Genomic DNA, 14,916 nt, shown 5'->3' with positions numbered 1-14,916 from the left:
TGTTTTAACTTTGTGTGTTTTTGACATAACCGTGTGTGTATTTGACAGTTTAAGTGCAATAAGACATGAAAGAGAACTTAGTTTAATGCTCACACAATGCGCCGTCTGACAGCCAGCTTTCTATGAGCATGCTTAAATGCGTGTGCTCAGAAAACCGTATATCAGAAAATTAAACTGAATGCTTTAAAACACATTCAAATAATAACTTTCATGATGATGAAGAACTGCAATGTCATGTGAGCATGACCATGAAACAGATGTTTCCTTTTTGGCAGAGTATCCGATGCACACATGAGCTGAATAAGGGGGGTGGGGAGTAGCAGCTCATTTGCATTTAAAGATACATGCACGAAAACAGCACGTTTGTGCTTTGACTCAGAAATGGGGACTTACTACATGGTATAATAAATGGTCTGTAGGGTATTTTGAGCTGAAACTTCACAGACACATTCTGGGGACACTTGAGACTTATTTAAGGATTAGTTCACTTTGAAATGAAAATTACCTCAAGATTTACTCACCCTCAAGCTATCCTATTCTTCTTACTGATGAACACAATTGGAGTTATATTAATAAATATCTTGACTAGTCCAAGCTTTATAAATGTCAGTGAACGGGACCAACGAGTATAAGCTGAAGAAAGTGCATCCATTAAAAGCAAAACATACTCCACACAGCTCCATGGGATTAATAAAGGCCTTCTGAACCGAAGCGATGCATTTGTGTAATAAAAATATCCATATTTAACAAGTTATAAAGTAAATTAATGCTGCAAGCAAGAAAGGGCCCTCACACCCATGCCACCACCATCCGGTGTTTTTAGGAAAAGAGAGCATAGCAATATAGGAGGACTAAGTCAGTCATTTGTATTTGCCATATTCCTGCTATCTGCTGGTGGCGATTAGCCTGACTACGTCAGACTTCCTACTTCCGCTCAATTTCATTTCGCTTCTGTACTCAGTCTGATACAGCGTCAGAGCTTTCTGTTTGCCACCGGTCTGGAAACAGCCGGGCCAATCAACGAACAGAGGGCGGGCTGAGAGCCGTGACGTAGATGCTAAGCGCCGAGTTTTACATTGTAGGTTAGAGAAATCGAAAACCGAAACGACCGCGGAAATGGGAAACGAGACACGGGATGCAATTCGCTCTGTTATGGAGAACATTCAACTCTTTTTCAAACTGAAGCCAGAACAAGAAGAGTGTTTACAGCCATGTTCACTCCGGTATTTCGCTCGCATCATCATGTGTTTACAACAGGTTTACAGTGGAAGTTCAATCATAGATTTGAGTTCGATGCATGATGTCTGTGCTTCGATGCGGCTGTACAGGAGCATAACATACGTCATAACTAAACGTATCTGATTGGCTTACGGGTAACCAATGATTTTAAACTTCAGACAAGTGCCCCCTAGCGAGAGAGAAAACACTTCTCTATTATGCCATTCCAGACTCTGTCTACGAAGCAAAGTGAAGTAGCAGAGTCTGGTATTACCAGGCTAGGTGGCGATATGACTATAACTAAATTTTGGCATGTAGATATCTTCAGGCCAGGGCACTTATTAAACGTGAAGTTTGAGGCAGATTGGACACTGTATGCTTGAGTTACAACAACTTCCTGTTTCATGACGATAATAGCATGCTTTAGCTCTCAGCTAGGTGTTGCTAACGTGTTTTAGAATGTTTGTAGCATGTTTAGCACTCAATTGAATATTTTAGTATGTTGCTAGTCGTGCATCACAGTGTTAAACATGTCACTTCCTGAATATTGTCATGTAGATGTGTTCAGGGCAGATTTCAAACATGTGAAATTTAGGGCAGATTGGACATTGTATGCCTGAGTTACAACAACTTCCTGTTTCGTGGCGTTAATCGCATTAGCACTTAGCCAAGTGTTACATGATTTAATGTGTTTCTAGCATGTTTGGTACTTCGTGGCATATTTAAATGCATTTCAGGGAGTGAATTCCAGTGTAAAGCATGCCATTTCCTGTTACCAACAGATGGCGCTATGACTAACTGAACATTTGCATGTAGATTTGCATGTAGATCTCAATGAGTCTTCCTGTTGCCCGCAGGTAACGTTATGACTATAACTGAATATTGGCATGTAGATGTCTTCAGGCCAGGACTCTAATAAAACGTGAAGTTTGGGGCAGATCAGACATTGTATGCCCGAGTTACAACTTCATGTTTCATGGCGAAACATCAGATTTTTGTCAGTCAAAACTCAAGATCTTCGCAATTTAACGTTGCAAAAGCCCTTAGATTAGACTGACCAAAAATTATGTTTATCTGATAAAATCTCTAGGAGGAGTTCATTAAAGTACAAAGTCTGGAAATGGCAAAAACTGCAAAAATTTTGCAGAGAAAATTCAAAATATCTCACTTCCTGTTGGGTTTTCAGATTGTTGCACCCCAGGGACTTTTTTGTAGGTATTGGGCTGTTACACGTGTCTACCAAATTTCATACTTGTATGTGAAACGTAGCACGAATGGTGCTTATTTGAAATTTTGTAGGTGGCCCTATCGAGCCATTTTGCCACACCTAATTCTGAAACCCATATCAGACGTAAATTTTCACCACTTCTGATGCTTGTGCAAAGTTTCATGAGTTTTCGAGCATGTTTAGTCCCTCAAAAATGTGATTCATTTCGGAGAAGAAGAAGAATTGACTGAACAATTACAATAGGGTCCTCACACCTTCGGTGCTTGGGCCCTAAATATCTAGCTTCCGCCAGACCGCCTTCTGTGTTCAACTAATGAAGAAAGTGTAACTGACGTCAGTTACACTTTTTTCGTAAGCTGAATACGGAAGATATAGGACGTAGCGTAAGGGTTTTGAACTTCGAGAGGCGTAACACTTTCTTTGTAAGTTTAATATGGAAGGCAGTCTGGCGGAAGCTAGATATTTCACATCATAACTTGTTAAATATGGATATTTTTCTTACACAAATGCATTGTTTCCCTTCAGAAGGCCTTTATTAATCCCCTGGAGCCATGCGGAGTACGTTTTGCTTTGGATGGATGCACTTTCTTCAGCTTTATACTTGTTGGTCCCACTCACTCCCATTATAAAGCTTGGACACTTCAGGATAATTATTAATATAACTCAGATTGTGTTCATCAGAAAGAAGAAGGTCAAAATACACCTAGGATGGCTTGAGGGTGTGTAAATCTTGGGGTAATTTTCATTTCAAAGTGAACTATTCCTTTTTTAAAAGGAAAGTGAAATGACATGAAGCCCATACTCAGAATTTGTGTTTGTGCTCTGCATTTGTGCTTCACCCATCCAAGTGCACACACAGCAGTGAGTACTGAACACACACCCGGAGCAGTGGGCAGCTATTTTTGCTGCTGCGCCCAGGGAGCGATTGGGGGTTAGGTGCCTTGTTCAAGGGCCTTACCCTCATTTGTGGGTACTGAGAGTGGAAGAGCGCTGTTCATTCACTCCCACCACCTACATTTCTTGCTGGTACTGAGACTCAAACCCGCAACCTTCAGGTTAGAAGTTCGACTCTATAACCATTAGGCCACAACTGCCCTTTTTTTGTAAAAAGAGGCGTAATAGGTCTCCTTTAAAACTTACTATCATCCATTCATTCAGTCCATCAAAACCATTATACCATATACAAAGCCTTGCAAAGAAGTTGTAATATAGCTTCCTTGAAAAGAACCACAGTAAGTTCATCTTTTGTTTTAATGGCCTGTTTTCACATGGACTATGGAATCTTGACTGTAATATAGACTGTAATATAGTAAACACAAGGACGGTACACTGTGTACACCAATAATAAATCAACAGCACTCTATAAATACCAGAAGGACATTTAGTTGACCCGAACTTTGACCGTGAACAGCATAAATAATTCATAAGCCCTGTCATTTATGGCTCTATGATCAGAATATTAGGCTCAAAATGCTTCACCAAAAATCATTTTGCCTTGTAAAAATTACCAATACAGGACATATGAGGTTCACAAAATATCTCTACAAAAGTACTATAGTATCCTAGTTTTTTTTTTTTTTTTTGGACATTTACACTACTGTCCAAAAGTTATTAATACTTTTATTCAGCAAGGATGCATTAATACAGAAGAGGATTAGGGCCAAGCAATAATAAAAAAATAAAACCATCTCGAGATTAAAGTTGTTAAATTTCGAGAAAAAAGTTCGAAATAAAATGTTGAGAATAAACTCGTTAAATTACGAGAAAAAAAGTCGTTAAATTTCGAGAAAAAGGTCGAGATAAAATGTTGAGAATAAACTCATTAAATTACGAGAAAAAACTTGTTAAATTTCAAGAAAAAAGTCGAGATAAAATGTTGAGAATAAACTCGTTAAATTACGAAAAAAGTTGTTAAATTACGAGAACAAATTTGTTAAATTATGAGAAAAAAGTCGTAAAATTTTGAGAAAAAAGTCGAGATAAAATGTTGAGAATAAACATTAAATTATAAAAAAAATGTCGTTAAATTTCGAGAAAAAAGTAGAGATAAAATGTTGAGAATATACTCATTAAATTATGAGAAAAAAGTCGTTAAATTTCGAGAAAAAAGTCGAGATAAAATGTTGAGAATAAACTCATTAAATTATGAGAAAAAAGTCATTAAATTACGAGAACAAATTCGTTAAATTACGAATTTAGCGAGTTTATTCTCAACATTTTTTCTCGAAATTTAACAACTTTAATCTCAAGATGGTTTTATTTTTTTATTATTGCTTGGCCCTAATCCTCTTCCGAACATTAAATTGATCAAAAGAGACAGTAAAGATTATTACATTGTTACAAATAAATTAAAATTTTATAAAATAAAAATAAATGCTGTTGTTTTGAACTTTCATCAAAGAATCCTGAAAAAAAATATATCACAGTTTCCACAAAAATGTGAAGACACATAACTGTTGTTAACATTGATATTATTAAGAAATGTCTCTTGAGCAGCAAATCACCATTTTAGAAAGATTTCTGAAGGATCATGTGACACTGGAGACGGGAGTAATGATGCTCCAGTAATAATTAATTTGTAAACATATTTCACAATAGTACTGCTTTTAACTGTATTTTAATCACATAAATGCAGCCTTGGTGAGCATAAGAGTCTTACTATCAAAAAAAAAAAAAAAAATCTTACTGACACCAGCTTTTGACCATGGAACCATTATTAAACCATGGTACTGACACAGTTTTTGTAAATCCAGTGGAGATAAAATACAGTGTATAAACACTAAATAAAAGTCCATTTATTAATGTCACCTAAAAGTTTTTCTTTCAATTATTTATGGCTCTTTTTATACTCTATTTCTTACTGCCACAGTCTATCTTCTTCAGGCTTCTGTAAACTTCAGTTCATGATGTTTTTTCCACTCGGAGAGGGTTTAACAGTGAGAGAACAGCAGTGGAATCCACTTGTACTCAGAGCTGAACGGGGTTCTAACACAACTCCACTGCTGCTCTATTAATACACCTTATGCAACCGATCTGAATGCCAGTGGCCCTGTCTTTCCCAGACGACTTCTGCTTAGAGTCACTGTATTCAACACAAAATGGTGCCAAGTGACCATATAAAATCGAGCGAACATCAGAAACGTGTTCATTGATTGCCTTACTTTATTTGTCCTCACGCACACATGCAAGAACACACACAGGATGAGTCATTGAATTTGTTGAGGTTCTCATCAACACCCCGGGCGTGTGGTTGCCATGGCTACGTGGCCCATCCCTGGAGAGTCATAATGTCAGACAACTGTATCTTAGCAAAGTGCAGAATAATAGGAGAGTATTGAGAGAGAGCAAGATAGGACTGTGATCAGGAAAATCTCATTTCAAATTCAAAGCTGCATCCCAAAATAAATTTTATTTTAAATGGGAACTTCCATATATTTATACTGAATTGAAATGTAGCAACATTTCATGAGTCACTAGAAGAACATTAACATTAAGCAATAAGTAACGCGATTAGTAATAAATATAAACGTTCTGATGATGTTCAAAATGAGATTATGCAAAACACTAATTTAAAATGCAATATTCACTCAATCAGCAAAGCTGGGTTGTAATTTTTCATTAGGAGCTTCAACAATGGAGCTGGAATAGGCCTAAGCATGTTGGAAAGTAACTTTACATTAACATTAACAGTTAACAATAGGAAAAGTTCAAGCACTTAAAATTTGTTTTAACAGGTATCACAAATTAAACACACTGACTAAATATGTCAAAGTTATTTGTTCTTCTTTATAACCTTGGAATACCTTGCACAATGTCCCTACTACTTACAGACTGAAGTATGTATTCTCAAAACAAAACAAACATTTGCGACTGACATTCCTAGGCAGCAAAGGAAACACAATCAGAAAACTTGTATTGGTTGAACTTGGCTCAGTGGTATGAGTTTGAACTGAATAGGAAACCTGTTTGGAAACATCTTTCCATTTGGTGGCACAAGTGATGCAGAAACAGCTTACAAACAGCTGTGTGTCTCTCTATAGAAAGGATGGAAATTGTGACTCATTTCCTCCTATCGTTTGCTTTAAAGAATCAGTTCAAAAAGAAAAGTTCAATGCGATTCAGTGATTCTTTCAAAACATTCCAATAAACCAATATGTAGGCACATATTGCTTGTTATGCTTTTTTTAATTCATATCATTAAAGTGTTAGTTCACCCAAAAATTACAACTCTGTCATCATTCACTCATCCTCATGTCATTCGAAACCTATACAACTTTCGTTCATCTTCTGAACAGAAATAAAGATTTTTTTAATGAAATCTGAGAGATTTCTATCAATCCATTGACAGTCTACGCAACTACCACTTTGACGCTTCAAAAGGTTCATGAAGAGATTGTAAAACTAATCCATATGAATTGAATGGTTTAGTCTAAATTTTCTGAAGAGACACAATCTCTTTATATGATTTAATTAAAGCCGTTTATTCACATATATCAAAAATACAAAAAAGGTGTGCACATCCCACAAACCCAACAAGGGCACAGGTGACAACAAAAAGGCAAACGTAGGCATACGTAGGCAAACATAGACTTTATTATAGCTTGTACAATGTTTTGACCATCAGGTTTTCATCAGGCACTAGTGTTGTCAAAAGAACTGACCGCGATACCAAGTTGGTACTGAAAATTGTAAAAATATGACGCTTTGAGCGCTGCATTCGTAAACCCCTCTGATTGGCCTTTGAGTTAACTCGCTCATCAGATATGTCTGTGATTGGCTACAATGATCAACACATGGGAGCGTTTGAAAGCACACATTTGAATTTGAAAGCACTTTGAAAGCAGGCACCTGCTTTCAAACGCTCCCCCTCTCAACACTTTCAAATTCAAACGCTCCCATGTGTATCTGTGTAAGTGCTCGGTGAAGAGTGTCATTGATGTATTTTTACAACATGTTTTGGAAGCGTTGAACATTGTAGCCAATCACAGACATATCTGATGAGCGCATCAACGCAATGGCCAATCAGAGGTGTTTACGAATCCGCTCAGCAGTGCTCAAAGCATCATATTTTTTTTTAATTTCTATAATGACTTGGTATCATGGTCGGTACTTCTTTTTTTTTTTTAAGTTATGTTTATGGGCTTTTTAGGGACAGTAGAGAGCAGACAGGGAAGCATTGGGCAGAGAGAGGGGGGCAGGATCGGCAAAGGACTTCGAGACAGGAATCGAACCCGGATTGTCATGAACGCATTTGCGCTATATGTCGGCGCACTAACCACTAGGCTATCGGCGCCGACTCACAGACGGTACTTTTGACAACACTATCAGGCACAGACCAAAAAGCAATACAAGGTGTAAAAAGGGGCCTTATGGTAAACGGAAGCTCAAGCATGTTTGCTTGACATGCATGAACCAATGATTTTCATTTTTGTGTGTTACGCAGCACGTTTGAGCTTTCGCAAGAATCAACGATGTTTCTTTTCATGCGTCAAGCAAGTACAGTTCAATCTGTTCATCATATAAATTGATCATGTCTCTTCAAAAAATTTTGACTAAACCAACTAAATAAATTCATATGGATTAATTTTAGGATCACTTTATGAACTTTTTGAAGCATCAAAGTGGTAGTTGCATAGACTGTCAATGGAGGGACAGAAATCTCTGAGATTTCATTAAAAATATCTTAATTTGTGTTTGGAAAATGTTTTGGGTGAAGTAACCCTTCAATAAATAAATTTATTGCAATTTCATGTTTAATGGATTAGTTTTTTGCAGTCAATATTGGACAGTTTGTTGCAGTCATTACTATCAGGTCACTCCTCATATTTTTTCTTTGGCTCATTAGAAATTACGGTGCATCCGAAATCACATACTGTCTAAGTAGGTACTACATTTGAATTTACTTTGCGACCGTTAGAAATTACGTTTTATAGTATAAATATGGGTAGTATGAATGAACATTGTGTCACTTCAAGGACATTCACAAATCCTCTCCAGTTCTCATCAGTGAGTCAGTTAGCTGTTGAACTGCTTGTGACTGGTGAATGATTCATTGAGACAGGTTTTGTGAACCGGTTCAACAATTTGATTGAAAAATGCTCTTTGCATAAAAAGTGAAATATGCATGTTCTTCATTGTTTTTTTTTTAGATTATTTACTTTTGTAGAACCTTGAATAAAAACTTTGCCATAATTACAAATGACCAACTCAACTACAGTCTCTGACAAAACAGACATTACATTTAAAAAAATAATAATTTTAAATTAATTTTCCATAGGGGAACTGAATTTTAATCAATGGTATATGCTTCTGTTTAAGGTTGCATTATTTTCAACATGCTTTTTAAAAAAAATAAAATCGCATTTAACAGTGACCTTCCTGGTGAAAACTACATTACCCATGATTCTGCAAAAAAATCCACCAATCAGAAAACCGAAACAAACAAATCGCACAAAAATAACTTTTTAGCATCTGTCCACTCCCATGAAGCACTGTGAATGACATAATCGAGATTCGAGCGGTAGTAAGTCAAGTAATCTCAATAGTTTTATATTTATAATAGTTTTAGTTTTATTATGACATTCACAATCCTTCATGGGATTGTAGTTTTCCCTCGTTATTCTCGTACCTTTGTGTTTTTGACCGATTTTCAAATATTTTTGTTTGCTTAAAGTTTGTAATGTTGTGATTCACCTTAGCTACTTGGTTTGGATTATTATTTATAACTCTTTAATGAAGACTTTTTCAAAATCCCTATGGAAAAAAAAAAAAAAACTTCTGGAACCAAGGCCACAGAAAAAGTGGGCGGGCAATGTTGCACCCTATTGACAGATTTACAGAACTGACAACCATGTGACTTTCAAAGGCACAAAAAGAGGACAGGAAATGTGGGAAAACACAGGTTGGACCATGAAATAAAGATGCTTCCCTTGATAAGAAGAGGCTCTGAGATATAATGTTGACACAATTAGTGTTTACAGTCTACACCCAAACACACACGACGAGTCTTCCAGCAGACAGTTAAAGGCCTGCTGTAAATACTTCACTTGGGGCTTATCAGAGATACAAATAGGTAACTTTAAAGCCTTATTAAATTCATAAAACATTCAGGTGTGTTTTATTATAGTTTATTTGTTTTATTTATTACTTTAAAGCATTTTAGCAGCTTAGGCGCCCATGATACCAAAATGCTGTCTAGGTAGGCAGCTCACTAGGTTTTGATACGGAGCCTGAGTCTATTTACAGAGCATTATCCTCTTACCTTTGAGCTGCGGGAGCGCAGAGATCTCCGGAGCCGCAGGCCTGCTGCTGTTCGCCGCGAACTGAGACGAGCCCTGAGAAATCCTCTGTCTCTGAGCCTTCCTCACCGATTTCCTCGTGAATCCATCCACTTTCTCGGACGCAGATATCGCCGACATTTCCAAAGCAGGTCTAGGCAATGAGCTGCGTTTACAGTGTCTGTATGTGCCCTAAATGTTTTCTAGTCTGACTGACATCCCATTGACTGCGCTGTACATCAAACTCACGAGACCCCATCTAATGAAATGCACGGCCAAGCAAATCATGAAGGTTACATGTTCTCCAAAAATCCACAGGTATCCTGCAATAATTTGGTGACGTGTAAATGTAAAAACGTAGTCAATAGTAGGTTTTTATCATGCTGAAATGTTTAAACCGGAGCGCCTCAATAAACCTGTTACTCTACGTAACACAATACAAACTCAAGACGACATACAGCCAAAACACCGTGTCATGATTATCCAGTCGCTTGGCACAGGCTCCATGGATTAGCGAAGCGAAGAAAGAGTTTAATGTGAATCCGCCGGGGCGTAAAATTCCTCAGATCCGCTGAACTTCATTCAGCTGCTGTTGCGCCTCACTGGGGTGTAAAAATAAAACCCCGTGGTGGCGCGCTTGACAGACAGAATGTTCATCCAATGGACGTTCGCGAAAACAGTAAGCCACGCCCCATGACCAATCAAATTCTTGTTTAATGGTTTTTCGGGAAATAGTCAAGAGGTTCTGTATCCTTGAACTCACATGAAAACAGGCAACAAACGTCCAAACGTTAAACCACTCAAAAGAATAAATATACAAGAAAACGTTCACAGAAGTACAACACTTCAACGAGAACTCACAAAATAACAGCAAGTAAGAGTTAATGACACTTGTAGCCTAGTCAAGCGAGTCAGTTAAAGGAACGGTTCACCCCAAAATGAACTTGAAATACAAAAACTTAATGGATTATAGTTAAAAATGAACTTCAATCCAAAAGCAGAACAGTTTTGATAAACCGTGCTGAAGACCTCAGGCAACGACGAGCAAAACAAGAACAGGCAGGATCAAAACACAGAAGTTGAACTATCAGGTCAAGTCACATTCCTGACAAACCTGTAAATCATGTAAACGTACAAAAAGCCTATAGTAGTAGAATGTAAAAAGTGTTAAAATCATTTTCAAACTCACTGCATTATAGATATGCAATGACTAAAAGGCACTGAGCTAATTGGAAATGGATTAGTTATGTAAAGTGCTGCTTTACAATCAATATAGAACTCTGAAAATGTGACCCACGTTTAAGGACAGACAAGCTCAAATAAGCAGCATGCAATACAGCTTTGGAAAGCTAAAAACATATTTGATATAAATGTAAATGCTTTAAAATGCATGTTAAATTGAGTAAAATGTCTACACTCAAAACTATTTTCAGTGCATCACAGATAGACATGGAAGTTTCATAGAACTTGTAGTTTAATTATGGTGTCAAATGACTATTCAGCTCTGTAATGTTCACAAATGATTATCAGTTTGATCCTTCTCTAGGAAATTAAACTTGTACATATTTAAAAACATACAACTAGATAAAAAAAAAAATGTACACATCACATACATATAAATACAAGTAGTTTCTGCATATTTCTTCTTGATTTGATGCTTTGTCTGAAGAAAACCTGGGTTTAAACCATATGCGTGTCATATGTTAGACACTTTGTTTAATCTCCACTCACACAAAAATCAGTCTTGGGTTCTTTTCATAAAGTAGCTAGAGATTTTTTTCATAGGTCTGGTGGGTGATGCTTTCTTGGTTGGCGGCGACGAGACAACTCTCATGGGACGTGGTGAGATTACTGCCTAAAAAGACAAAAGATATGAATTAAAAACATTTGGCCACAAAAAAGGAGTTATGATTTTAGAGAACACTTCAGAACTACTAAAACAATAAGGTCCTGGAAGTAAAAGTCCCATTTAGGCAGGTTTGTTTCTATTAAAACGAACTCTGGTGGGATTGCTCTGTTAGTGCGGTTCATTTGAATAAGTGTAAATGCTGCCATTGGATTGAGACTAGGGTTGTGTAATATAATGACAAAAACATACTCACTTTTTTATTTTTTTTTGATCAATATTGCGATTTAGAATCATATTGTAGTTACATTTTTAAGTTGACTAGATTAACAAAAAACAAAAGCAAAATCATGAATCAGTCAATTTTTCTTTTTCTAAATAAAGAATTTAAATTTTGCCTGATCACCCAGCCCAAATTTAAATCAATGTTTTATAATCTTATCCTTGTTTGATTGTCATTTGCCACACAAAGTATTTTTCTCCCTATTTTCCAATTTTTTTTCTTAAATCAATGTTTGTAATGTTGCAATTCATATAATTTCAGAGTTGGTTTGTTTGGCTAATGGCTATTGATTTATCTATATGGAAAAAAACAAACGGGGGGGTGGGGGGGATTCAGGATCCAAGGGCACTGAAAAAAAGTGGTCAAACTATTGTCTGATTATATAAAGTGTGACTGCAGAGCTGCAGTAATGTATTTTCATGCATCTACTCACTGGAGCGCTGTGTGTTCTTGCATCCTGCCGTTTGCTGCTACCGTTCGGGCTTTTGGGTTGAGTCGATCCTTTAAATCTCTGGCTCATCACAGACAGCCAATCAGTCCTTCTCGGAGAGCTGTTCTCTTTGCCAGTGCCAACTTGATGAGTTGAGCAGAGCCTCTCATCTGTTTGCAAACTGAATATGTCACCTTTCTCCTCAGAACAGTTCTCTGCGCTCACCGAACTCCTGCTCCTCTTTACGTCGGGATACAATTCAGACACCCCGTCCCTTTCCTCTTCCAAACCAGATCTAGCACAATCACCTGTGTCTAGTCGTCGCTTTGCGCGACGTTCCGAGGAAGGGCCCTGGAGGACAGGTGTGAGCACCTTACGAAGAGGAGATGTACCATGGTGACCCGGGGAACTGCTGCGGCTGAACCATTGCTGGATAGATGAGGGGATTTTGGGGCTGCTGAGCTTGGCTGAAGGTGCAGAGGTGTTTGATGGGAGGGGTAAATCAGCACCCGTAGGGGCACAAGCAGCAGGCTGGGGTGAAGACAGAGAGACGACCCTCTCTGAGCCAGGACTTTTGGCTGGAGTGAGCTCAACGGGGCTGTAAGGGCCTGAGAAGACAAATGATAACTCATAAGTACCCATTTAAATTAATCAAACCAAATATTTAAAATTATGAATTCATAAAAATACACTACTGATCCAAAGTTTGGAAAAATTAAATCAATGTTTTTGAGAGGTCTCATGCTCACCAAGTCTGCATTTATTTGATCAAAAATACAGCAAGACAGTAACATTGTGAAATATTACAATTTAAAAACTTTTTCTGTATTAAATGTTTTAAATATAATTTATTCCTGTGATGCAAAGCTGAATTTTCAGCATCGTCACATGATTCATCAGAAATCATTCTAATATGTTGATTTGATGCTCAAGAAACATTATTATCCATGTTGAAAACAGTTGTGCTGCTTAATACTTTTGTGGGAAGACTGGGAACTGAGATAAATTACAATTTGAAGGTTTGGGGCAAGAAAGTTTTTTTTTTTTTTTTTTTTTTTTTTTTTTTATAAAGGAAATACTTTTATTCACATTAAAATGAACAAAAGTAAACAGACTAACGATTCCTATTTCAAATAAATGATGTTCTTTTGAATCTTCCATTAATCAACGAGTCCTGAAAAACATGCATCATGGTTTCCATATTAAGCAGCCATATTATTCAATATTAAGCAGCAAACTGCAACATTGATATTAACAATAACATTTGACCATTATTAAAGGTGCTCCAAGCGATCCTGGGTGGAGTAACTTCCTGTTGATGTTCGAAGTGTTGTCAAACAAAACAGAGGCTAGCTAGACCCTCCCTCCTCCTGAAACAGTCATGAACGCGCATTTAAAATCATTCTTGTCGGTTATAGGCTGGAGCATGTTTATTATGTTTCGTGGTCCAGGGGCCTGTACCATGAAGCTGGATTAGCTGGCTAGCCAGGTAAGTTTTGAATTAGTTTGCACCAATCCTGGGTTTTAGGTACCATGAATGTATCTTGGCTTTTAGTGGTGTTCATCACCACAGTAACTTACGCTCCACAGCTAACCTGCTCCGGGGCAGGTTATGTTCTGGGTTAGAGATCTCAAACTGAAATAGGACAAATCAGATGTGAGCTAAGTGACAGTGACACACCCAACACAATAAAGTCATTCCCCCAGTTTCTCTTCCTCCAAATTAAAGGTCATTATAGTAAAAACAAATATTTAACGATGAAATTGTCTGTTTTTTAATGATAATATAATTTATATAATTTGTATAATTATATGATTATATTTTTATTAATCCATTACACACACGCAAGTTTAGTGTAACAGTAGTTATTAAGCACTTAGTTTCAATAATATATATATATATATATATATATATATATATATATATATATATATATATATATATATATATATATATATATATATATATATAGATCAAATGTAATATAGGCCTAAATAAGGAGTAAATATACTCTTTAAAAATTATTATTACATGTGACCTTGTATGTTTAAGTCTCTATCGCTATATATTATCAACTAACTTCACAATTTTCACTTGCACTGATAGAGAAAAATCATTTCTTTTATTTGTCCTCTTTCACAGACAAGTATTTTCCATTAGTGTAAATGCATTTAAATTCTTCATTTTCAGCAAAAGAGTTTTGAATCACGCTGGCTCTCTTGCAAGAAGTGAATCATAGTTTCTCTCTGTTGCAAGGCATGTGATTGGCTGTTTGCCACTGATGTCACGGATTCATGTGCACACGCTCCACAAACTCAGCAAAGCCTGAGTTGACAGAAAGTTGATGATCAGCATCATGGTACCAACAAAGCCGGGTTGGAGTGGTTTGGTTTTGTCAACTTGAAACTAATCCTATAACCCTGAGTTTGTTCATCTACCATCATGGTACAGGCCCCAGGCTACACCAGGTAGTTTTGTTGCCGTTTTTGGAGCTTGTGACTACAGAGACCGTGTTTTTTTTTTTTACAGTGTGTTCAGGGGACAGGCAGCTAGTGGATGGTGAGGAGATGTTTGCTGTATGTGAAAAAAAAATGTTTTGGCCTAAACACGTGACATCACTTAGAGCACCTATA

General features: G+C 36.9%; 2 protein-coding genes across 2 annotated transcripts in view; both read right to left on the bottom strand.

The window, feature by feature from the left end:
• ppp2r5a (protein phosphatase 2, regulatory subunit B', alpha isoform) overlaps positions 1 to 10,312 on the bottom strand; it is a 33,379-nt gene extending 23,067 nt beyond the window's left edge. Inside the window, exon 1 of the mRNA XM_048208428.1 lies at positions 9,708 to 10,312. Within this exon, the coding sequence (XP_048064385.1) occupies positions 9,708 to 9,864 (157 nt within the window). The 5' untranslated portion in view covers positions 9,865 to 10,312. The remainder of the gene's footprint in view (positions 1 to 9,707) is intronic.
• Positions 10,313 to 11,179: 867 nt separating this feature from the next.
• Positions 11,180 to 14,916, bottom strand: part of dtl (denticleless E3 ubiquitin protein ligase homolog (Drosophila)) — an 8,357-nt gene continuing 4,620 nt past the window's right edge. The window contains exons 14-15 of the mRNA XM_048208427.1: positions 12,286 to 12,890; positions 11,180 to 11,578 (exon numbers count right to left, since the gene is read on the bottom strand). Of these exons, the coding sequence (XP_048064384.1) occupies positions 11,462 to 11,578; positions 12,286 to 12,890 (722 nt within the window). The 3' untranslated portion in view covers positions 11,180 to 11,461. The remainder of the gene's footprint in view (positions 11,579 to 12,285; positions 12,891 to 14,916) is intronic.

This window comes from Megalobrama amblycephala, linkage group LG11 (genome assembly GCF_018812025.1).
Source record: "Megalobrama amblycephala isolate DHTTF-2021 linkage group LG11, ASM1881202v1, whole genome shotgun sequence".
Classification (NCBI taxonomy): domain Eukaryota; kingdom Metazoa; phylum Chordata; class Actinopteri; order Cypriniformes; family Xenocyprididae; genus Megalobrama; species Megalobrama amblycephala.
The sequence above is the reverse complement of the archived record's forward strand: the minus strand, read 5'-3'. Positions and strand labels throughout refer to the sequence as shown.